The sequence below is a fragment of the Pithys albifrons genome, chromosome 5 (genome assembly GCF_047495875.1).
Source record: "Pithys albifrons albifrons isolate INPA30051 chromosome 5, PitAlb_v1, whole genome shotgun sequence".
Taxonomy (NCBI): Eukaryota; Metazoa; Chordata; class Aves; order Passeriformes; family Thamnophilidae; genus Pithys; species Pithys albifrons.
The window spans coordinates 1,301,613-1,326,182 of NC_092462.1; the positions used below are offsets into that span (position 1 = coordinate 1,301,613).

At 49.4% G+C, this 24,570-nt stretch overlaps 1 protein-coding gene across 5 annotated transcripts in view; it reads right to left on the reverse strand.

Annotated features, from left to right (window-relative positions):
- The window catches only part of SLC4A4 (solute carrier family 4 member 4), a 149,688-nt gene that overhangs the window by 120,338 nt on the left and 4,780 nt on the right, over window positions 1-24,570 (reverse strand). For all 5 annotated transcript variants that reach the window (XM_071555325.1, XM_071555320.1, XM_071555321.1 and 2 more), the window contains exon 2: window positions 22,051-22,180. In XM_071555325.1, the coding sequence (XP_071411426.1) occupies window positions 22,051-22,061 (11 nt within the window). In that variant the 5' untranslated portion in view covers window positions 22,062-22,180. The remainder of the gene's footprint in view (window positions 1-22,050; window positions 22,181-24,570) is intronic.

Genomic DNA, 24,570 nt, shown 5'->3' on the forward strand with positions numbered 1-24,570 from the left:
CCTAAATAACTCCCATACCAATTCCAGTTCCTCACACTTCACTGTAACTTCACATACTGTCACTTTAAACCTGTGCACCGAATTTTCTGGCTAAAAAACTGTTTTGCCATTAGGATGCACAATTCCAACTCAGTCTTTAAATATACCATTGCTGCATTTAATCATCTAAAGCCCTACCAGAGCCATTTCCAGAAGTCCTTAAACCAAGAGCCAGGGCAGTTGTCTCAGCCAAGTCTGACAATGAGCACACTCTCAGTGCAGTGAAACACCCGAGGAAAAGGCACTAATAATCCTGTCTGTCATCGTGACTGACAAAATGAAACCCGCCGGCTGGAGCCGACTTGTTGGACGCGCTGTCTGTGTGTACCTGTTGGCATTTCTCTCACAGCTGGGCTCCAAACCTACCCAGCCACCTCCAATATTTTCTCTGCCTGCTTTACTAACCAGAGATCAGCTTGTCACTCAGGAGCACAGCCTGCTAGCTCTGCCCTCACTGAGCAGGCCACGGAGAGCCAGGTTGGCTTGGGAAGCCCTTGGCTGGCTGTTTGAACCTGCCTTTCGAGCCTGCTGGAGTCAGCCCTGCTCACAAGACAAAGGCCAACCTCCCATCCCAGCCAAGGCACTGCCTCAGCAGGGCACAGGGCAGGATACCACCCTCACCAAAATGCCTGCTGCCATACAGGAATTATTTGTCTGCCTTGTCATCCAGCACACACACATTGTCCTCACTCAGGAACTCGTTCTCCGGCGAGGTCGCGCAAGGTATCACTGTCAATGACAGCATCTGACATGTGTATGGGTAATGAGAACAGGCAAAGTTCTGATGGGAAAGATTAGAGAACACACACACACGCATGCTCGGTGGGACTGGGAGGGTAAAACTTTCCCTGTGGGCAGGTTATTCCATAAATACATCTTGCAGCAGTTCTGGGAGGTTCCTCGGAAGCCACTCGTGCTGACCACAGCACTGTCAGTCAGAGGCCACGCTGTGAAGGAGATGGAAACTGGCAGCTCCTGCACTGCCACGGGTTTGTTCACACTACCCAGTGATAGAATATTTACATTGGATTAAGTCAGGAGTAATTCAGCCTAAGTCAGGAAGTTTCAGAGGATAAAAGGATCTCAATGGAAGGATCTCGGTGCAGAGAGACGGCAGCTGTACTTGTCTCACAGGCTTTTGGTGTCTTTGCCTTGGCTGACAAACCATCACTGCCAAGTCATCCTTACAAAAGCAGCTCACCCTGAACACACCTGTGCATGCAGGAAATCCTACACACAGACTGAGGACTCAATCCTTGTTCATGACTATTCCTCAGGACCCTGAGGTGCTGGGGAGTTTTTGGTTTGTTTTACAGACACAGGTATGCAGCTCATTGTAGTTGCTGAATTCAAGGGAACAAATTCCTGCCCTGCATTCCTCAGTATTACAGCTGAATTAGTCCAAGAACTGATTTCCAAGGGAACCACAAAAAGCAGCTCTGTAGCTCTCAGATTTGTATTCAAGTCACCAAGAATCAGGACTTGTCTGTCCTTTCCATCCACTTCCCAGGAAACACAGAGCCTCAGCAAGCTCTCCCTGATAGCTGATTAATAAAGGTCTAAGATGAGCAAACCTATTGGCTTTGGAAACTTGATTAGCAGGTCCTGCCTTTTCCAGCCGTCCTGCTTCAGTTGGCTGTGAAAACAACGTGCAATGGGGAGCTGGCTCGGAAGGAGTCCCAGCTCAGCCCTGCCTGCCCACTCCCTGTGAAACCACTGCAGGGCCCTTGGAAGCAAACTGCCAAATTCCCGCTGACTTCTCCTGCCCTGGCTCACTCTTTTGCAAGAGGCAGAAACAGGAGGTGCTGAGAAACATTCAGCTGAGGTAACACAGACGAGGGCTGGAGAGTTAAGAGCCTTCTGGCAACGGTGCCCTTGATGTTCTTCTCATGAATAATGCACCAAGTCTGCGTGAGAGCAAGGAGCCATCCTGGAGCACTCGGAGAGCCACTCAGGTCACAACACTCCCTTCATTCAGGGCACAAGGAGAGCTATGGGGATGTCACTGGGTACAGCGAAAGAGCAATTGCTTCTGGGACCTTCCAATGCTGCTGCCTTCCGACAGCACAGCGTGTTCGCCTCCAGAGCTTTGAAACCACACGTTGCGTTCCATTCGTCTGGAGAGCAACGCAGGTTTGGGCTTTGCACAGACCTGTGAGCAAGACCAACTTCCAGGATCGCATTCTCTAAACTGCTCATGTTTCCTGACTGAAAAAAAAACACCCCTTATCTTTGCAGCAGGAGCGAACTCCTCCACGCAGCGAACGCCGCACCTCCCGCATCCCTGCCAGGTGAAGCCCCCGCGCTGCTCGGGGCCCGCACGGAGGGCAGGGCGGGAGCCCGCGGCGCTGCTCGGGGGCCCTCTGCTGGGAACCAGCCTCCCCCTTCCCCCGGCACCCCCGGAGCAGCCGGGCCCAGCTCCAGCCCCCCGGCAGGGGCGAGCGGCCGCCGGCCCCTGGTGGGGAGCCCCGGCCCTGGGGAGGAGCGGAGAAAGAGGATTTCATCCACCCTCGGGTTGTGTCCTGCTCCCTCCTACAGGGAACGAGGCCAAACGAGCCGTTGGTCGGAGCCAAAAACGCGGGGCTTTGTTAAAATAAAGCAAGTGTGTTTGTTCCTGCACCCACCAAAGGCAGCAGAGCGTAGGATGCTGAAGCACACGCGTCCGCCACCTCCAGCTGTGGGCACACTGGGACAACAAACCCTCCCACCTCCCTGGAGGGACGAGAGGGCTCAGGAAGAGCAGCCCAGCCGACTGAAGCACTGCTGTGCTCTCAAACGCATCTCCTCTCCACTTCAGAGCGAGTTCAGGCAGAAAGCAGGTCAGGAGGGACGCAGATCCTTTCACAAATCAGGGCAGGAGGGAAATCCAGGGCTGAAGGCAGCCCCCTTGAGCACAAGGCTCGTTGTATTCACAGGAAAATGGGGTACAGACCTGCAAGTCCCTCTCTGCTGTGTGATAAATATGGGTGGGCAACTGGGAGGAGCAGTATTTACACCAGGAGGATTTATTCCTTTCCCAGTTTTTCCCCAGCTGTCATTTTGATGGGTTTGTTTCTCTTTTCCTCATTCTTCACCTATTGGCATCCTGGGGCAAAAATAAACCTCCAGAAAAGCAAGCTGAGAGGGATGTGCCACCCAGCACCTGCACTGTGGTCCACTCTGGTTCTCCTGAGCACCAAATCCTTACAGAGCAACAACCACCATCATTAACAATATCCTGCTCACCTCCAGTGCACCAGCTCAGGAAAGCTTCTAATATTTGATCACTGACTGGAAGGACTTGGAGAAATCTCCCCCACTCTCAGGGGAAGGCCAAGTCCAACAGCATGACTAGTAGAGATAAAAGTTGCAGCTTACTTGGATTTCTCCTGTCAGAGCTCAGCAGCCCCCCAGCCAGCCTTCTTACCCTCTGGTTGAAGATAACTTCCCACAAGCAGATGGTGAGAGGCATCAGGATTAGAGATGCTTCCCCTGATGTACACACTGCTTCCTGCCTGCTTCTCTAAAATTGCATCCTTGCCTCTCTGACACTGAGAGCATCTGGGCTCCAGCAGCCAATATCCTGCAGAACAGAGGAACTTGAATGGCAGGTCACTGTGATCCCCTTAGTTCAAGCCTCCTTCTTTTCCTGGTGCAAAAAAATCCCATCTGGGACACCTCCACAGGGCTCTGGAGATGCCAAATGGCAGCAGCAGGAGGAAATCCAAAATACACCCTCAGTAACACAGGTCCTGTGCTGATAAATCCCCAACTTTTCTACCTAACCCAACCATATACAGACCTGAGAGTCCTCCTCAGGTGATGTCCTACAATGGATACTTGGGAAAAAAAGCTATAAAACTACCACAACAGGAAACTACACAGTAAGTCCAGGGAGATCTGTATTGCTGAGCTCCAGACAACCCACCATTAATTGATTTCCAGTGCCATTTAGGTTACTGTTCTTGGAACACTGTTTTCCCCTCACTTTGCCAATTTAAACAACAGATATTAATGTTTCTTCTTCTTTTTCACAGTTCACCTCAGCTCTTTGCCTTTAACCATTTTCCTACTGTACTAATACAGATTCTTTATTCCCAGTGTGTTTCCATTGATTAAATTTTCAGGTTGTTGCCAGGTTTTCCCTCTGTGGGCCCTCTTTTGATATGGAGAAAAAGGCTACCCAGGAGCAGCTGGTACTTACAATACAGCAACTCCACCATGTTTTCCCTTCTGTCACTTCATTTCTCAACTCCAAGCCATTTTTGAGCAGGACAGAATTTGTGATGCCACACACCAAAGGTTGGCTTGGGTTGCTATTTTGTCTTTTTTTTTTTTTCCTTTGTGTAGGGCTTTGGTTTATTATCCCATTGTCTATCCTGGATCATCAGAAGTGTTTCCTTTTCTTTTCAAATAATTAAACAGCAGCATTACCATGCACTGCTTTGGATTTTCACATCTCTTTTTCTGTCTCTCATCTTTTATATCAACATGTCCTAAACAAAACACAGAAAACCAAACATTGGCAGGTCACACATAGATAGAAATTTGTGCTCTATAAATAAAGCTTTGAGGACTTAATGATTTTTAAACTATTTGTTTGGTAATTCCAACAGAAACAGACTAGTTCAGAGCAAACAACAACTCCTTGGGAGCACACACGACTCCAAAAGGGCAGTCTAAGGAGCAAAGCATTCTAGAAAAAAAAAAAGGAAGAAGAAGGCAGCAGAGTGAAAGTGAAACTGGAGAAATGTGTTGTCCAAGCCAAAACACAGCCAAAAAAAAGAAGGGAAAAAGTATCCCTGAGAGTTGGCTGCTCTTTCAGTGCTCTTCCCAGCTCTGCATGAGTGGACAGACAAGGAACACCCCAACACCTCTGGGATTCACCCCAATGGAAGGAAGAAGCAACCTGAGCTGAAACCACCCACAAGTCACACAGTCCACTGGAAAAACCTTGAAGAACTCCCTGTAGGAATGAGCCCCTTCCCTGGCCAGCCCTGTCACATGTGCAGCACTCCTGACCAGTGGAAGGTGTCCCTTAAGGACCCTTCCAACTCCAGCTGTTCTGTGATTCCATGATACTCTGGCACTGCTCCCCACCTTTAGCTGTGCCCTGCCCACAAGACCTGTTGCTGAAAGCACCTTTTTAAACACCTCTGGTGGCTCCCTCCAGCAGCAGTCCCTAGAGGAGGCTGCAGCCAACAGCCCACATCCAGGCTCCTCTCCATGGGAAGGAGGCAATCTGGGGAGCAGAAGATCAAGGGAAAGAAGTGCCTGGTGCTCTGGAAGTCCTGGGAAGGGCAGGCAGTGGAACCTCAGAAGGAATGACCTGCAAAACAGCCGTGAGGACCAGACTGCCACGTGTGAGAGATGAAACATCCAACTGGCCTCAGCTCCTCCAGCCTTACACTAAGCCAAATAAATCAAGGCATATGAGATTAAGATTAATAGAAATTAAGGCACTGTATGAAGTAAAAATGTGCAGAAACAATATCCTCTGTCTTCAGAACTAATAAACTCAGGCTTCACCTCATCATTTGTGTAGCAACAGGAGATGACTGTCCTGAGACAACATCCCGCTCTCTGTGCTTTGCAGGGCTCAGGCATGACAGAGGATTGATGGATATTTGGGACAGCATGTTCTGGTGGAGCATTTTAAGAAAAATATGAGTGCTGTCAAAGGGCAGCCTTTCACTTCATGCTTGCACATAACACCAGAATAAAATATTGCCTTTGGAGAATCTCACGTATCTCTTGATTAACACAAACATGAGAACTATCTCCATCTCTCAGAGCCTTGAACTCTTCGCCCGTGTTTTCCCCCACACTTGTGGTCCCACCTCAGAGCTCCCATCCCGCCCCACCAAGGGAGGGGACATCCTCAAGGTATCTACCAGCCCATGCTCTGAGGCCAGAGCACTCTCCTACAAAGCTGTGCCAGGAGCTGCCTGCCAGGGAATGGTGTTGTCTTCATGTTCAGCCTCTCTTGTGGTGGGAGATGCAGCCTGGGCCACTGAGGTCCTTTGTTTCTCCACTGCAGCACAGACAGTGTGATCCATGGCCAAGCACCAGTGGAACCCCCAAGCCCATGGTGTAACTATCCCAGTGCCACCCCTGATCTGCAATGGCAGCAGAGCCCATGAGGACACTGGTGCATAAGTCAGGAGACACTCTACTCTCATCCCTCAGGACAATGTTTTCAGGCCTTTTCCTTCTCCTTTCCTGCCCATCTTGGGAGGTCAAATTCCAGCTTTTCACTCAAGACTGCTCACTGAACTGACAGGGAGATTCCAAGAGATATTAATTGCTGTTTGAAATCACTTCAAAGGACTGTTTTCCCCCCTCTTGCATTAATAGCTGGAATGAGGAAATTGGTTTGGGTTTCATACTTACATCTGCTCCCCAAGTCTCTGCACATTTCTAAACCCCATCTTAACCCAGCCTGCTGCTATTCAGGGCTCCTACTCCAGGCAGGCACTCACACCCATTCCTTTCCACTTCCCCACAGACCTACAGCCCCGTGTTCCAACTGGCAGCCCGAGGTGCCAGAAATAACCACAAGAAAGGCTGCCATGAAACCTCCAGCCAAGTTTTGAAGATCCAGGCACTTGACACAAGCCTCTGTGCTTAGAGTGCTTCAGCTGAAGGCAACCTGAACTCAGGCTCATCAGGTTTGTGTATCAGGGATCAGGTATCAAAAACTCATAAATGCAATTACCTTTTTTTGCCTTTCCATAAAAACATGCAGGATAACAGCTGTTCTACAAGGCTGTAAGTGCATCCTTGTAACACTCTGCTGCTGTTCCTGCCCCTCTGGTACCAGCTAATGGCTGGTTTTCATTCCTAAGTGGTCCCCCCTGCCCCCCCCCCCCCGTCACAGTCCATGCTACAGTGATTTTGGAAACTGGGTCAAAATGCAATTACCACATTCCCATGCTTTGGGGTGAGGAAAGAAAATAAAAGGAGGAAGACTGGCAAGAAGAGAGGGCGTTGGCAGTGAGGCAGTGCCGAGCTCCTCACCCTCTCACCTGTGCCACAGCCCTCCCCTTTCCCAGCACAGGTGTCAGCAAAGTCCCAGCACAGGGTGCCCTGGCAGCCACGAGCCAGCCCTGCCCTCCCAGCTGTGCTGCAGGGTGGCAGAACATGCAGCTGGGGCTGGGGGCAGAACCCCCGAGGGAGGGGCAGAACCCCCCGAGAGGGAGGGGCAGAATCCCCCGAGAGGGAGGGGCAGAACCCCCCCGAGAGGGAGGGGCAGAACCCCCCCGAGAGGGGGGCAGAACCCCCCGAGGGAGGGGCAGAACCCTCCGAGAGGGGGGCAGAATCCCCCGAGGGAGGGGCAGAACCCCCCGAGGGAGGGGCAGAATCCCCGAGGGAAGGGCAGAACCCCCCGAGGGAGGGGCAGAACCCCCCCGAGAGGGGGGCAGAATCCCCCGAGAGGGGGGCAGAATCCCCCGAGGGAGGGGCAGAACCCCCCCGAGAGGGGGGCAGAATCCCCCGAGAGGGGGGCAGAACCCCCCGAGGGAGGGGCAGAACCCCCCGAGGGAGGGGCAGAACCCCCCGAGAGGGGGGCAGAACCCCCCGAGGGAGGGGCAGAACCCCCCGAGGGAGGGGGGCAGAACCCCCCGAGGGAGGGGGGCAGAACCCCCCGAGAGGGGGGCAGACCCCCCGAGGGAGGGGCAGAACCCCCCGAGGGAGGGGCAGAACCCCCCGAGGGAGGGGCAGACCCCGCAGAGGACAAGCAGAGGCTGCCCTGTGGCTCCTCTCCAGAGCTCTCCCTGAGCTTGCCATCCCCCCCCATCTTTTCCCTTCCTGTGGCATAAGCCACAGTCCCAGTGCTTTCTTTCCCCCGCTCCACTGAGAACTGTGTGTAAACATTTTCCACGGGACAAGGCAAACATTTGCTGTGTGTTCAGACATGCCCTTGTTCTTGTCACCTTTGCAGCACAGCCCATCATACCTTATCCAGCTGCACATCTTCAGCACGCAGACACTTTGTGACTACATGTTTAGGAGGTTTTCCAGTATGGAAAAGGGAATGACTCAAAGACTTATTTATCCCACATCTTCCTAACTAGGTCTCTCTGAGAAACACAGAGCCCATTATACACATTGCCTGCCTTCCTCTGTCCCTCATTGTTCCTCGTACATCCAGTTACCACAAACCAATTCCCTTTGCTGCTCCTCAGCCTGGCTTTGTTTTCCACAATTCTCAGAATATCAGTTCCAACTCTGCAGCATTTGCTGGCTCTGCTCCCAATTAATAACTGCAGGTTAGAGTTGGGTCGTTATGGCTGCAGATTAACACCAAAAACATTCAGCAGTTTCTGAGAGATACAGAGACACACAACCTTTCTCTTCCTAACACAGAACGTGGTTTATCTTGCTATCCCAGCATTCCAGGGAGATGTTATGCCACTTACCTAAATGATTTAAACAGATCAAAAAGTTGGCTCAGCAGGAGCACTTGCCACTGACAACAAACCACCAGCCTGATGTTATCTGAGAGGTAACTGTATATGCTGCACAGGTTAGGCAGATCATACATGGGATTCAAAAAATGAATTTTCATGAAATCACTCTGCCATCATCCACGTAACATCAACTATAAGCAAGCAGGAACACACAGCAAAATGACAAGTTTCCACTGGATGTCTGGGTTCTTTCAGAGATGTTGCAAGGTACAGGATTGTGAAAACCCCAGAGCTGCCTTTCAGAGGACTCTCCAGCTCCTAAACTCTCTGCAAAGCTCTCCAGCTTACAATAACAGACCTTGCACCTGAAAAGAGTTTTGTAGTGGTCATGACCCATACCAGCAGGAAAATCTCTGTGACATACCCAGTCTGTCACAGAGGGAAAGGCAGGGACAGGATTCCAGGCACAAGCCTCTCGGTGTCCTGTCCCAAACCAGGCTGCCCAGACCTACCTCCAGTCCTTCCACAGGTCCAGCTGTGCCATGGGCTCCTTGAGCAGGAGAACCAGTGGCTCACAGCAGCTCGCCTTCCACATTTGCTCCAGCTCAAACACAGAGTCCAGCCACCACTTTCCAGGCTTGGAGGGACACTAACTTCAGGCCTGTATGACATTTGCTATGGCCCACTTCTTCCCTCCCCTCTGCCCCCCCAGTGAAAGGGATCAAAATAGTTTCCCCCCCGTGACATTTTGCTTCCCTTGCCCAACGGGCTGTGGGACTGCCCCCGTTAAAGCCACTGAAAGCCAAGCAAGAGTGGCAGTGCCTGCCACCCCTGGGGTGAGCCTCAAAGGGGAGCCACCCTGTGAGCACCCAGCCTTTCTGCTGCAGGCACAGAGGGCGTGGGGTCTGGGACAAACAGCAGTGTCCCACCACTCCAATTTGCTCTGCCTTGGCTGGAGGTGTAAGGCGAGCCCTTGGCCCACTGACACTGTAAGTAATACGTGCTGGCCGGGGGCCACCCTGCCCATCTTCGGGCTGCCCTGAGCACGTGGTCCTTCACCCCACTCACCCCATCCCAGCCCTGCCCTCGTCTGGTTTTGCTGCAGGCTGGTCCCTGCCCATGTCCTGCTGTGAGCAGCCCTGCCCAGTGCTGCCCAGGGACCCCCCGGCTCACACGTGTGTACGTGCGAGGCTGCAGGACACGGCCACGGGCTCGTCTTTCAGCTCCAGGCTGCCAAGGAGCAGCAGCAATACCAAGGAGGGAGAGCTGTGTGCAGCTCCAGATGGAGGCCAGCTCACACCTGCCACCAGAAAGAAAGAGGGGAGTGGAGCAGAGCTGGGATTGGGAGCCAAGGTGTCATTTTCTTGACGGACAGAGGCACTGAAGGCATCGTGACCTCTCGTTCAGTGATGGACAGTGCTCCTCCCTTACATCAATTAGGTCCCTCTTCATGGCACCTACACTTGCCCTCATCCTGAGTCTGGACCCTCAAGCAACAGCTCACTCAAAATGCAAGATATGACTCTACAAAACCCATGTCTCAGACACTGAGATGGATAAGATTTCCTAAATTCATTAATTCCCCCACAGGCACTTGGAATGCAGAGTACACCTTAATTCCAAACTACCCAAACTCACCACGTCCCTTACTCAGCAGTTACAAGCAGAGTACACGTGTCTCCCTTTCCAAAGCAAGCATGTCAGATGAAATAAAACCCCAAAAGCTGTTCCCAAGGGAATCCCCTCTCCCCTCCATCTCAGACATGCAGGTCTCTGGAAGGGATTTCACTCCAGCAGGAACCAGCCCAGGTCCCCTCTAGCTGAGGTTCTGTTTATCCCTTTCTCTTTGAAGTTGTGAGACAAGTGTAGCTGTGGCAACGGCAGCGTTGGCAGGAGCAGTGGGGTATTGCAGCACCTGCTGTGCTGCAGAGAGGCTCAGAGACAGCCTCTGCTCCCAAATGGTCAGTGTGGGAGAGGACCAGGCACAGGGGGAGATGCTCTCACTGTGAGAGGTACAAAGAGGACCAGACTCACCTGCCATCTCCAGCATGGAAAAAACAAAACCAGTTTAGCCTCACTCCAGTGTCTTACCCATTTCCTTCTCATCCCAATGTACCTTCAGGCAATGGAAATTCATTATGAGCCTCCAGTTAAGCCTCAGAAGAGATTTTCCTTCTATAATTAACTCTTCACAACACTCACTTCTCCTTGGTACCTTTTTGCTGGGACTTCTAGGAGACAAGTCTGAAAACTTTTTAAAAGGTTTTGATTTAAAGAAAGCTAATAAGTGACAGACATAAGAATGGTAATAAGTGATAGAAATAAGCCTCAGACTGCCCCCAGAGTTATCCAATGGATAACAGGAATATTCTGATGTATTCTGGTTTTGGAAACAGGACCATGGCTGTGTTTTCATCCCTGATCCAAAAGAAGCCAGTACTGCCCAATTACCTGTGAACAGACAAGTCTGATACACCTGCACAGGTAATCCCAGCCTGATCACCAGCCTGCCAGGTTACTTTCCCTCTGGAAAGCTGGAATGCCACCCTTCCATTCAGTTGTACTTGGGAACCAAGCCAAAGCAATGCTGCTGCCAGTCCAAGAACACCTCAGGAAGAACTGAATCCTGTTCAATTCAAACGTACAGGGACAAAGAAAAGGAATGAAAACACATGGAAGAAGAACAAAATAGAACATCCAGCATTTATGGCCTTTAAGGCTTAAAGATTTCACTACACTGGAAAGAACTTACTGTTGATGTCATTAAAACTCCGTTTGGAAGTGGCAATATTCCGAATTCAGTGTGCAGCCATCACAGACACCAGCAGAACTTTAAATTCTTCAGCTCCATGGAAATTAATACCAGCTAGGGGAGGGTGATTTACAACAAAACAAGCTAGTTTGAAGAGCCTGTTAAAATGCACATTTCTGGCTTCTACAGCTGGCACAGCTTTCAGACATGCCACTAAAGCAGAGTGTGGCACTGAACGCTGCAGATGTGCCTTTAAAGAGAAGCTGCAGGAGATGCCAAGGTCAGGTGAAGGCCAATTCCTCCTCTGGAGAACCTGCTCCCAGCACAGGACATGGAAAACCTGCCCCTGCCCAGGCCAGCTCCATCCCCAGCTTTCACCACTTGTCTGCATGGCTCTACATCCCTGCTGAGAACAGAAGCTGAACATGCTCTCGGAAAAGACCCAGTTCATCCCCAAACATATTTGTTTAGAGGTGTCTCAGGAAGAAAAGAGGGTTTATAAGGCCCCAAAATTAATACTGGTGAGGAAAGGAGGGGGAAATGTATTTAAAGAAGAGCTTTTCTGTCTGTAGAACAAGGGTCCTAAAGAAAGATCCCCAACTCCTTTTATAAGGCATTTTGAGAAGCAAAGAATAAAGGAGTTAATTTATTTCTGTTATTAACCTGCACCTCAGTTGATTTCTCAGTGGACCAGGGTTGCCCTTAAAGAGTCTGACTTGAATTTTGGAAAACACCGACTCACCCAGAACTCCACTCAAGTTTCTTAAACTTCTTAGTGCTTTGATTTCCCCATACCAGAAGCCAGAACTTCCTTCTCAGAGAGCCTGAAAACTGACAAACACAAAAGCCCCTGAAGTGGAGGGAGAGCACTCCCAGCCCTGCATTTCAGCCATTCCAGAGGGAAGTCTGAGCACAGCCTTAAAGGTGCAAGTTCATTTCCTGGAAACCTTGACTGAGTTGATCCATTGACAAGCTCAAGGCTTTCAAAATGAGGGTTCATTTTAATTTTAAGGATTTTCCTGTTAACAGCAACAAATCATTCAGGTCGATAGTTAGGATATTATTTTTTCAAGCACTTTGTGACAGAGGGAATCACAGGGGAAAAAAAAGACATGGGGGGCTTCACACATCCTGTACAAACCCTGCCTCTGACAGGAATAACACCACTCACTCCTGCTAGTGCTGCAGGAGGCTCAGAATGACACCTTGTTTAAGTGGGGAATTTCCTGAGACCTTTTCTATAACAGGTTTCTAAGAACTGTCTCACATTCAGGGCACAGAGTGGATATTTGAAATGGTCCCTGCTCCTGTGTGACCAGAAATTCCATCAGGAATTCCTGCTGTGTTAGCTGCCTCCCAAGCACCAGCAGGATACCTCCAGTGCCTGTATTCCAGCCCTTCCTTGGGCATTGCACTTGGGGGCCACACCTGCAGGATGCAGAGGCTCCAGGACACAAACTACATCAGCTTTAAGGTCTTTTCCAACCCAAACCACTCCAGGATTCTGGTGGTAAAGCAGCACCAACCTCCCAGACTGTGTGCATCTCTCACTTAAAATTTCCTGCAGGATCTAATTAAAATGGATTCTAATTAGCTGTGTAGTATTTCCCCTCACACTTGAGTGTGAGTAATCAGCTAAAGATGCCAAAACTCAGAACACAAGGGGATTTATCTGTGATGCAAAGACAAGGAAAAGGCTCCTTCCTCTCTGAGCTGACACCCTGTTGTCACATTTGTGGAACTGTCCCCAGAACCCTGCTATGAATGTCACAGGCTGATGCAGCCCAGCCTCAGAGAACAGGGTTCATTTCCATGAAGCCAAGGAACTTGACCACTGCTGCTTTCAGTCCTGCTGTGCATTATTAAAAGGTCACCAGAAACAAGAGCTCTGAAATGGTCTCTGCAGTTCTATTTAACAGGATCTTTCTCCTCCTTCCTGTATTGAGAGGCAGGGGAGTTTTTAACTCAATTTAGGAAACATCTCTGAGTTGGAGTTGGCACCCAGTGAAATGAGGGGAGGAATCCATTTCCCTTGAAATCACTTCAAATCCTTCACTAACTCAGACAAGAATCACGTTGAAAAACCTGTCAAAACCTTTCCTTACTCACCAACCAAAGAGTTTACATTTCTCCCTCCTCCTCCTCCTCCTGTTTGAGTGGCCAGACATTTCCGTGGCCATTGAGAGGCTTGCTGGAAACCCTCCCTCTGCTGCCAACCTGCCAGGCTCTGTTTGCTGACCCTGAGAACACAGAGCAGAGCTAATCTGTTTACCAAAGCACTTCCCCCGGGGTGGGATGGAGCACGGGGAGCCTCTGGGAGGAGAAGAATAGGCAGTTAGGCAGAATGGGAGTGCTGCTGCAGGCACGAGTGGTTTATCTCCTCTTTGATCTCTTCTGCTAAGGGATGGCAAGAATGGGCTTCATAAATCTGCATCAACACACGGAAGGAGCAGCAGCCTGGGGTGATCTGGGAAGCCAAGACAACCCTGTGCTGTCAGCCTGGCTGCTCTGAAATGGTGAAACATTCATGTTATAAAATGCATCATTGCAAAGAGAGTGGTCATTCTTTTAAGGTGAAGAAGTTTCTAACTAAGCAACAAGATGGAACAAAGTAAGAAAAGCTGTTTACTAATTCAAAGAAGAAGTTTCCCACGATTTTTTTTTTTTTGGTGGAAATATTTCCTGGCTCCTTGGTATGGGAAGAAGGAAAAGAAATGCTTCCAAGATACCATGAGACCAACCTGAAGTGCCATGCATGCCCTGGCAGTGAGAACTTCCCCCAGTGTTTTAACTGGGATGTCTGTTCCCTCCTGCCCACATGGCTTCAGGGCTGCTCTCCAGCCTCAGCTCTCTACCCCTCCCCAGGTCTCTCCCGTGCCACAATTACTTCCACCCCTTATCTCTACACCTTCCTTGATCTCTCTGATGAGTTGTGCAATGTTTCTGCCCCATTTGATCCTCTCAGATTGTTTCATAGCAACAGACAGCAGTGCATGGTGGATATTGTGTGAACACTCTCCCTCAGAACGTGCCCGGGAGTCCTGCTGGTTTCGTGGATAACGTTACGCTCTCGGGAACAATAACAAGTTATCTTAATTTCATGCTAAAATTAGAGCAGTTGAACATTATTTATTTCGAGTCCACTGGTTTTAGTGAATACCAGGAAGCAGAGAGAATGTGTCCCATGCACTGCAATCCGTAGAACTCCATCCATGCCACTCAGGCAATGCCCCTTGCAGACTGGAGCAAAGAGAACAGAAAACAGTGTGGCAACCACACCAAGGGAAACCTCAACGTGCTCACCACACTCCTTGGACTAAATATCTTTGTAAAAAGGACACCTAAACCTTGAGATTTGTATTCAAAAGAGCTTTATGGAGCCATAGAGAAAACTATGTTCAAAGAACACCAAGGTACTGCAGGAAAACACAATAAACCCAAATCCCTCCAGCTAAAAGTGCTGTAGGTTTGGCATCTGCTGCTTCAGCTCCAACCTGTCTCCCAGGACAGGCAACAAGCAGAGAAATTCAGGCATTTCCTACCAAATCAGGTGTGCAGGTAAAAGACTGAAGTGATGTTGGGCAGCCACATTTATTTTGTGACCAAGCACTCCTGAAGTGCTAAAAGAGCCTGTCTTTGGCTTTAGGTGGAGAAGTAAAATGCAGCACATTCCCCTCCCTCAGCAACTGAACCACATCCTTCATAATCCTTGGAAGAGTCTCTGCTTACAGAACTGGTCTCAGGATCCTCCCTGCAGGGTCTAGGAGAGATCCTGAGCTTTGTAGACCCTGAACTTTGGCTTCCTAATCCAGTGTCTTTCTCCTTCACTCTGTTAGGCCCTGCTTAAGCCTGGCCTCTATCTATGATGTCTCCTCCTTCAGACCTTTTCCAATTTGCACATCCTCAGTAATTTTCTAATTTCCAGCAGGAGAAGTGAAGGTTTTGCAATAACAGACCTCACCAGTATATTTGGATTTCCTGCTGCTACTTAATTGAAGTAGCTTGAATAGGTCACTGACTTCTATTTTTATATTGTCTGTATTTCAAATCCAAATGTGGTGCTCTCCATTAACTTTCCAAGATTTTAAAACAGAAGGGCCCAAAGATACCAGCCAACCAGGCAGAGACATGCTCATCCCTTCAGTTTTCAACACACACCTTGTTCCCAGGGTAAGGCCATCCATGAGAGTCCTGATTTCCTTTGTTTATTCAATATGGATTAGCACACAAAGCAAAAACTGCACTCCTGACCATCTTACCAATAGACTGACAGATTGCCATGTCCACTCCATCATTAAGGTATTCCATAATATCCAATATCCTCCTCCAGTTAGATTTTACACCACCAATATTTACAATTTAAATCCTTGTGAAGTAACAAAGGGTGAAACTGTCCTTTCTGGGAAGAGCATCTTTTCAGATCAGGAATATCCTATTCCCCTTCCATGTCTCCTACTGAGATCTCCTGCCCAGCACACAGAGGGGAAGGGAAGGTACCAACTGTTCAGATACACAAGTTCCTTTTTGGAGCTTCAGAGCATGTAAATAAACACCTGACTGTTACAGAAGAGCAAGGACCAGGGACAGGTTCTCTGACACATTCCAAAAATAAACATGGCTGTTCCATCCCTGTTATCAGACCTGCCTGATCTGAGCCTCAGCAGGGGCCACTTGGCCCAGCAGCAACATCAGGTCTCAGGCCCACAGAGCTCTCGTGACCTTTATTGTTGTTGCTGTTATCAAGGACATCACAAAATGCTCTTCCTTGGCTCTGATTTTCTGCTGGAGGAAGGATTCCATTTTTCCTTCCAATTGTTTGTTGTTGTAGGGATTGGTGCTTTTCAGGTGTTTCATGTTATGATTTTTCACACAGAAATAGGTACTGACTCACTGGAAGAAGACAAAAGCTGAGGAATATGAAAACAAGGCTTAGGTTGGTGTTCCTGCTAAGACTGCACCACCACTGGCTACACAGGGGGAATTCTAAATCCTGGAAAAGTATCTTTTCCATGTTAAAAACCCCTTGCTTTCCCTTTAACAGTCTCACAAACCACATCCAGCCCCTCAAAACAATCAATACATGGAAATAAGATGAACTTCCTTCTCCACTGCAAAGAGGTAAAAATGGGAGGACAGAAATGCAGTTCCAGTGCTTGGGATCTCTTGGCAGCATCATCCCTCCCATTAGAAGGATTCCCTACAAACTCCCAAAACTCTTAAGACACATTTTCCAAATGAGAAAGCAAATTTTACAAGGGCATGGAGTGACAGGAGAAGGGGGAATGGCTTTAAACTGACAGAGGGCAGGTTTGGATATTAGAAACTCCTCCCTGGGAGGGTGGGCAGGCCCTGGCACAGGTGCCCAGAGAAGCTGTGGCTGCCCCATCCCTGGGAGTGTCCAGGGCCAGGCTGGACAGGGCTGGTAGCAACCCCAAGACAGGGGGATTGGAACAAGATGAGCTTGAAGGTCCCTTCAAGCCAAACCAGTCTGGGTGGGTGTTCCCACCATGAGTCTGGGGCTGCAAACACAACCCTGGAGGGACAGGAAGGGCTGTGTGATGTGCAGTGTGGCCTCCCAGTGCTCCCAGTCCAGGGGGGCTGCCCCCTCTCCCCCCTCTGCCATTCAGCACCACGGGCAGTGTCTGGAGCCTGAGCTGGGGAGGGGCTGGGAGGGGAACAGGGGTTTGAGTTATCTTAGAACCTTATTTCCATTTTCCACAAGTAACAGTGTCCCTTCCTAGATCTGCTTTAAGTTACTTTCAATTAAATAGGACTAAAAGATGTGTTGATGGTAGGATGGGACATTATAAGCCTTAGATATTTGTGGCCTTTCTATTTATTGCAGATCCCAAGCCTTCCATACAATATGTGCCAGCATCCCCATCCAATGCCAGACATTGTCAGCATTCCAACAGGAAGAGTTTATACCCACACCTCAAGTAAATAAAATTATCACATTTACCTCCAGATTTCTTTCTGGTTTAAGGGGGCTTTAGAGCACTGTGCAAGGAAGAGGAATCTCATCTTGCCAAGCTGAGGAGTTTATCCACTAAAATAGAGTCAGTAAATAGCACATTAGAGAGAGGTCACTCTGGAATGCAGTTGGCCAGGAATGAAACCCTGCAATTAGCAGGAAATTCTAACAGTTTGGTGAGAGTGCTCTGCATCAGGCTTACAGAAATAGACTTAAGCTTGCATTTAAATGCCAGCCTGATTCTCAAAGCCAGGCAGTGCTGATGCCTTCATCAGGAAAGTAAATTCAAAGCTCACTCTGGGCAGAGTTAAAAACAGAAAGCCCAATTAGCCATTAGCATGGAAAGTCACTTTCACCACTGTATTTTTACATTCTTTCTCTACATTTCTGGGCTGCAATTCTGTATTAGAAGACACCAGCTGCTGAAAAACAAGCTGCAGCACAGCACTTTGTCCTTCCCAAGCCCATCCTGCTGCTCATTCCCTGGAGAGCTTTCTCATGCTCTCTCTCCACTATTCTTGCAGTCCAAGCTCAGCAAGCCAGCAGGAATTTGAGCAGAAGAATTTTCCTACCACTTACACAGCAGAAACCCCCAAGCCAACCTTCCCAACAACCCTCACACACACCCAGGCAGGGCAGAGCTGGATTCCCAGCTATGGCTCCCATTCATGCTTTGCCCAAGTGTTGCCTCACTGGCAGCAGGAGAGGAATGTTGGTGGTACAGAAAAATCAAAGGTGAGCAATTCAGATCTATATAGACCCTGTGAGACTGAAAGCAGCTGAGAATAATCCAAGCCACAGCTGCTGCAGATGGTTAAAGGAGAAATCACTGCCTAGGGGTTCTTAGCAACTCCCCAGAAGGTTCTTATGAGAACTCCTCAGGTTTCCCATATAACACCAGAGATGTCCCTGAAAACAGTCAGGACGAGTTCACTAAAATATTGGACCTGTGAGATATGGATTACAACCAATTAGGATTTGCATTTAGATGGTGTGAGGTTCAGTTTAGCCAACAGAACATAGCCTTAAACCTATATAAGTGTAATAAAGTGTAATAAATGGCATTTGCTTGACCACTGTGGTCTGGTGTGTGGTGTCTTTATTCCTCTGCATTATTTATTGTTTACTTTAGAATGCCTGTTCTGGGGAGCCACCAGGGCTGCAGACCCCTGCCTGGCAGCAGGGCAGGAATGCCTGTTCTGGGGAGCCACCAGGGCAGGAATGCCTGTTCTGGGGAGCCACCAGGGCAGGAATGCCTGTTCTGGGGAGCCACCAGGGCAGGAATGCCTGTTCTGGGGAGCCACCAGGGCAGGAATGCCTGTTCTGGGGAGCCACCAGGGCTGCAGACCCCTGCCTGGCAGCAGGGCAGGAATGCCTGTTCTGGGGAGCCACCAGGGCTGCAGATCCCTGCCTGGCAGCAGGGCAGGAATGCCTGTTCTGGGGAGCCACCAGGGCAGGAATGCCTGTTCTGGGGAGCCACCAGGGCTGCAGACCCCTGCCTGGCACCAATCCCTGTCCTTACAGCTGGCATCACACCCCTGTCCCGACCTGGCATTAGCATCTCACTTGTCTGTGCAGCAGCTCTCCCCACCCAGCCTCTGCCCCAGCTGTCAGAGGCTCTCCCCACCCCCGGGGCAGATGGCTCTGTGGCTGGGATCACTCTCCAGTGCTGGGCACTGCCCCTTGGCAAGCTGCAGGAATCCCCCAGCAGAACTATAATAAGCTGGGGCATGACTAAACCTGAAGCACTGTCTGCTTCCCATAACCCACATCCCACCTCGAAAAAACGTGACCCACATCTTCTCCCAATTCCTTGCCCCTGGACCAGCAGCACCTCATCACCCACAGGCAGCAGCCCAAGCTTTGGGAAGCTGTGCTGGGTGAGCTCCTGCCAGGACAGAGAGACAAGTGTGTGGCCCACAGCCAGCACACAACAGCTGTTTGTACCAGAGAGAACTAAGCCATGCCCTGCCCAACCAGCACTGAGCAGGTAAACTGGCTGGCAGCACACTCTGAAAAGCCTCAGAAGAGACAAACTGCACCACCTCATCCTTTACCTTCAGTGTCTTATCAGCCCTCTGGCTACCACTGGCTTCGAATCATTTTCCTAATAATCTTTGCACAGACATGAATAAGAAAAGCTTCAAACAGTCAGTCAGGAGCTTTTAACAAGGAATGCCAGGGCTGGGAGCTGGAAGGGCACTTAGCTCTTCCCTGAATGCCAGGGGGCAAACCAGCCACATGTGCCACCCTTCACAGCTTTTGAAGGCAGAGAAAACAAAGTGCTGGAAGCATATGAGTGCCATGATCTGGTAAAGGGACTGGAGTTGGACCAAGGGTTGGACTTGATGATCTCAGAGGGCTTTTCCAACCCAATCAATTCTATGATTCTATAACTGCATCTGAAACACTCCATCTCAGGCAACCCTGAGCCAGCCCCAAATTCCTGCAGTAAACACTTAACCCTCTTTAAAACAACTCCTTTGCAAATGTTAGCCCAAAGAGCCAAACCAACACAAAGAAAGGAGGAGGCAAATCAGTCCTTGGAGCAAGGCATTCTGTCACTCCATTTTACAAGCCAGAGATGCCACCAGTGAGTATCCCAAACCTGTGCCCAAAGTGGCAAAGCAACATACCCAGGCACACACCCACAGATCCAAACTCTCTCTATGAGAACAGCAGCCAAGTGAAAAGGAAGGAATGGTTCCTTTTGGAAGCACACACAGTTTATGGAAAGTGGAATTGGGAAGCAGGCCAACTCTAATCCCTTCCTCTGAAAAGAACTCCTTGTCTTAGACATATACAGTATGTCATAAACACTGTTTCACTTGGCTTTTAACTCCCAGCCAGGCAGGCAACTGGCAATGGGCCTGTTTTAAAAGCAGGGTTAAAAGGCAGATAAAATGACATAAAATGGCCTGTTCAAGTTCAAGGAAGCCCAACAGTCAAGGCAAACAACACACTTAATTTACCATTTAAAAAAACTCAACACTTTCAGTAGCATTTGAAGAAGTATAGACTCCCTCCTACAGTCTACAGGTGTTCACTGGGATAAACTGCCCTCCTAAAACAACTTCTGACTCTGGATTTTCAGGTGAGCAGCTTATTTGAAACAAAGATTTATAACTCAGCAAAAGACCAAATCCTTACCTGGCACCTTCCAGACTTGGGTTTTTACCCAGATGGGTGGTGGCCATACCTGTGTGGAATGGGGGCCTCCCTCATGCCCACAACTAATGGTGCTCCTGAAGCAGGAGGTGTAGGTTTCCCATACAGTGATACAACTGTCACCACATGTCACCAGCACCTTGTCAGAGGGGAATCCCAGCCCCTCACCTCCTACACAGACAGCTTTGGTCGTGGAATTCCTCACCTCACCGGTACAGGTCACCAGCCTTGGCCTGGACAGCCACAGGACAAGAGCTCCATCCAGTGGCTCCTTCTCCAGCCAGTGCTTTGCAGAGCCACGAATCCATCCTGTGTGTGCACCTTTTGAGGCTCTCCCAGAAACACCAAGGTGCTTCAGCACCCTCAGTTTCACTCATGCAGGTTATTTCCCATTAGAAAGTGAGTCTTGGTACCAAAGGGGATGAACCCCAATAACACAGACCTCCAGAAATGATGGTTATTTCTGAAATTTTAGGAGTCTCTTGTTTTCAAACAGCATTCACTTGGCTTTGCACAGGTATATTAAATATATGTATATCTGTATATAAAGATGTATCTGTACAAATCTGTGCTGTTCACTAAAACTACCACACCATCCCTGCAGCTGAGCCCTTCAAACCAGTCCTTAATACAGGGCATTCTAACCAAAAATTCCCATGTCTGGGAGGTAGCACAGCTCCTCAGCAGCCCCAGAAATCAGACTGGGAGGGACACCTTAGACAGCAGTGGGACTTTTGGAGCCATCACTGTTCCTATCTCACTGCTAATCAGGAGATTACCAGCCTGATTCTGGGACCTTTCTGTCCCTGGACTTGAGCAGTGGGACACCTGGCCTGTTCAAGAGGCAAGTCTCATCTGAGGTCAGCCTTAGTGTTACCCTCACATTGTTTCTGGGAAGGAGTCATTCCACCTTGCTCTACTTTCTCTAATTTACCTGGGGCAAAGGGTTCTCTCTCTGATCTTTCCATGAGTGATGTAATAACTTGGTGAAGGAAGACAATGATAGACTGAATTCCTCCCGGGTGCCTGGTGATTATAAGGCCCAGTCAGAGGGAGGTTGGCTTGAGCTGGCTGAGCCAAAAGACAGTTTAAAAAACAAGAGGTAGTTGTATAAAAAGCAGGAATAAATACTGTACACTCTTGGTACAGAAAGAACTGGTGTGATCTCATCTCAAAAGGGATTTAGGTGCTTAATTGCCTCTGCAACCAATTCGAACACTCTACATTCCTTAGCCTGTGAAGGTAAGTGCAGATTTAATTCTAAAATGTTCTTTTGACTATTAGAAAGGCTGTTTTAAAAGTCAACAGTAATTAATTGCTGACAGGTCTCAGTTAAACCCTTTTGTAACAGCAGCATGGACACAGTGTCCTGTTGTTAATAGCACATTTCACACCCTGCAGGGACCAGTTTCCTTTTCTTCTGGGGCATTACTCAGGCATGGAACAAACCAAGAGTCTAATCCCACTTTCCTTTAGGTTGGCAGGACCACCAGAGCTCTTCCTACCAACCCAGGGCACACTGGCTCAGCCCCAAAGGCACCAGAGGATGTCTGTTTACTTCCACACTAGAGAACCACTTTATGTTTTTCCTCTCTTCCCATCCTGGAGCCACAAGCTGGAAGTGCCCAACCAAAACACCAAGTCATGTGTCCAGCTGAAGCATCCAGTGGCTGTGGATCAGTCAGAAAGGAACCACCCCAGCTGTACCCACAGACTGCCCCTGTTACCTGGGATGCATTTCTGCTCTGTCCTTGTGCTCCTGGAGCAAGTCCCCTTCCAGCTTCAGAGCAGCACACGCTGCAGGATTGGGAGAGTCTCAGATGCTGCCAGCCATACCAGGAGCTGCTGCACAGGTGCCTAGGACAAATAAAAATGATTTATCTTGTGCCCAGAGACAAACTACAGCGGGAAGAAGACTGTTAGTTGCCAGATGAAAGAGCCAGGCTGAGCCAGGCTTTGGCTTGGAACACGTCTCAATTAGCTGTGCAGGCCCTGGGGCTCTGCTGCAGGTGGATTCCCACCAGGATATCACAGAGCAACCAGGGTTTTTTCCTCTCTGTATCCAAGACAAGCAACTGTGGGACTTGAAGAAGGCTGTTAGATTGTTATTGAGTCACACACTTGGGGCTTCTGCTCCTGTCTACCCCTGCTTATCCAGCAAACACCACCATTTCCCAGTGAGTGGGAAAGGCAGGACTCTCCAGGTGGTTTGACCACAGACACCAAGACTGTTTGGCCATCATTAAAACATCAAATCAGCCAGTCCATTCCTAAACCACACTCACAAGAGAAAGGAGGAAGTAAATGACAAAGACAAACCCTCAGGCTGCAGTAACCAACAGGCACAACCAACAGCCCCCCAACACACACACCCACCCCCAAAACTGCTCAGCCTGGGGCAAGTCTGGCAAATGCTGAGGGTGAGCACCATGGACAATGCTCAGAAAGATCAGCACATCAGCATGGGAATGGCTTTCAGGAGTTGGCACTGCCCTGGGAACAGAGCTGTGCTGTTGCCACTGTGCTGGGTACCCTGAGGACCTCCCTCCCAAATCTGTGCTGCCAAACTGCCCTTACATGTGCACCCTGACACCAGCTGGGCTGCACCCAACTGGCCAGGCTGCCACACAGGAAACCTGCAGGGAATCCTTCCAGGCAAGGAAGCCAAACCCCAGGTTCCCTGTGCTAAGGGAATACAGGAAAGGCAACCGTGAGGCAGCAAACCCCCAAACCATAACGAGCTGTGAAGATCACTGAGCAGCAGGTGGGCTGTGTGTGGTTACAGAGCAACACCCCACGCTGGAACCCCTGACTGCCCACCTGCTGCAGGCACATTTTTCCCAAACACAACACCTAGAAGCTTCTTCCAAAGTCCATGCAGAAAGTGGATCAGGAGTTTAAAACTCTGCTCCTCTGCAAATCCAAGTGACACCTTACACAGGTGGCAGGAGAAGGAGGTGACATCCCTGATGACAACAGAGCATGGGATTAAGCCCAACCACACACAGTCCTTGAGTAGGAGCCAAGAGTGATCTGGGACTGTGGCAGGGAAGGCAGAGTCAGAGGGAGAACTGACACGAAGCATGTTAACACAGGCTGCATTTTCCTTCTAAGGCAGATAAGGAGAGTGCTAGAGGGTTCTCAGCAGGGAAGGAATACAGTTGGTTTTGAAAAGTTGTGAAATCTTTCCCTGTTTCCAACCAGTGTCTCAGTGATGGGAAAGGATGAGCAATAGTTCCTGGACTGGGAGGAAAAAATAATCAGCTTTCCCAAATCACTCTGGAAAGCAAACTCTAGAGAAAGTCATATAAAAACATGAGCTGCCCAACAAACCTCTAATGACATGGTGAACTTGGAGAGAACCTCATGGAAGAAGGAAGCTCATCCTGCTCCTTTCTAGCTGAGCCCAAACACCTGGTGGAGTTACTGGGGAGTTACCTGAGCCATGATTACACCATTTTATCCAGAAATATAAGGAAGAAAACTCTTCCATGGGGAAGGGCTCACTAAGTCCCTTGGCAGAGTCCACAGCTGAGACAATCATATATTTACATAGAACTCCTTCAATCCCACAAGGCCAAATTCCATGAACATGTCAAGCAAAGACACCAGATCACAGAATAAAAGGAAAATGCTGACACAGGGCAGGGTTAGCTTAGATATCTGCAAGAAATCCTTCCCTGGGAGGGTGGGCAGCCCCTGGCACAGCTTGGGCAGAGCAGCTGTGGCTGCCCCACCCCTGGAAGTGTCCCAGGCCAGGCTGGACAGGGCTTGGAGCAACCTGGGCTGGTGGGAGGTGTCCCTGCCCATGGCAGGGCTGGCACTGGATGGGATTTAAGGTCCCTTCCAAGTCAAACTCATCTGTGATTCCATGACTCAGGAAAATGGAATTGCAGAAAAAGGTTAGAAATGCTACAGGCTGCCTTTCTAACAAAGAGAAGAAAGTTCTAAATTCTTACCAGATACAAGTCTGTGTAAATAATAAATTCTGTGCTACAGGTGTGTGAGAAACTCGTTCACTGGAGCCAATCCATGAGCAGCCCCAAACACTACGAGAGACTCATTCCCATGGGGCCTGTTCTACCAAAGGAAATCCAGTCTAGCAAAGGCAGTTTGTCATTCCTTAATAACCTCTCAGTGACACTCTGCTGCCTCTGCACTTCCTTCAGCCACTCCAAAGATGCACCACATGGCATTCAGCTTCAGACAAACACACAGGTGAACAGCAAGACCCAGTTTAATCAGAA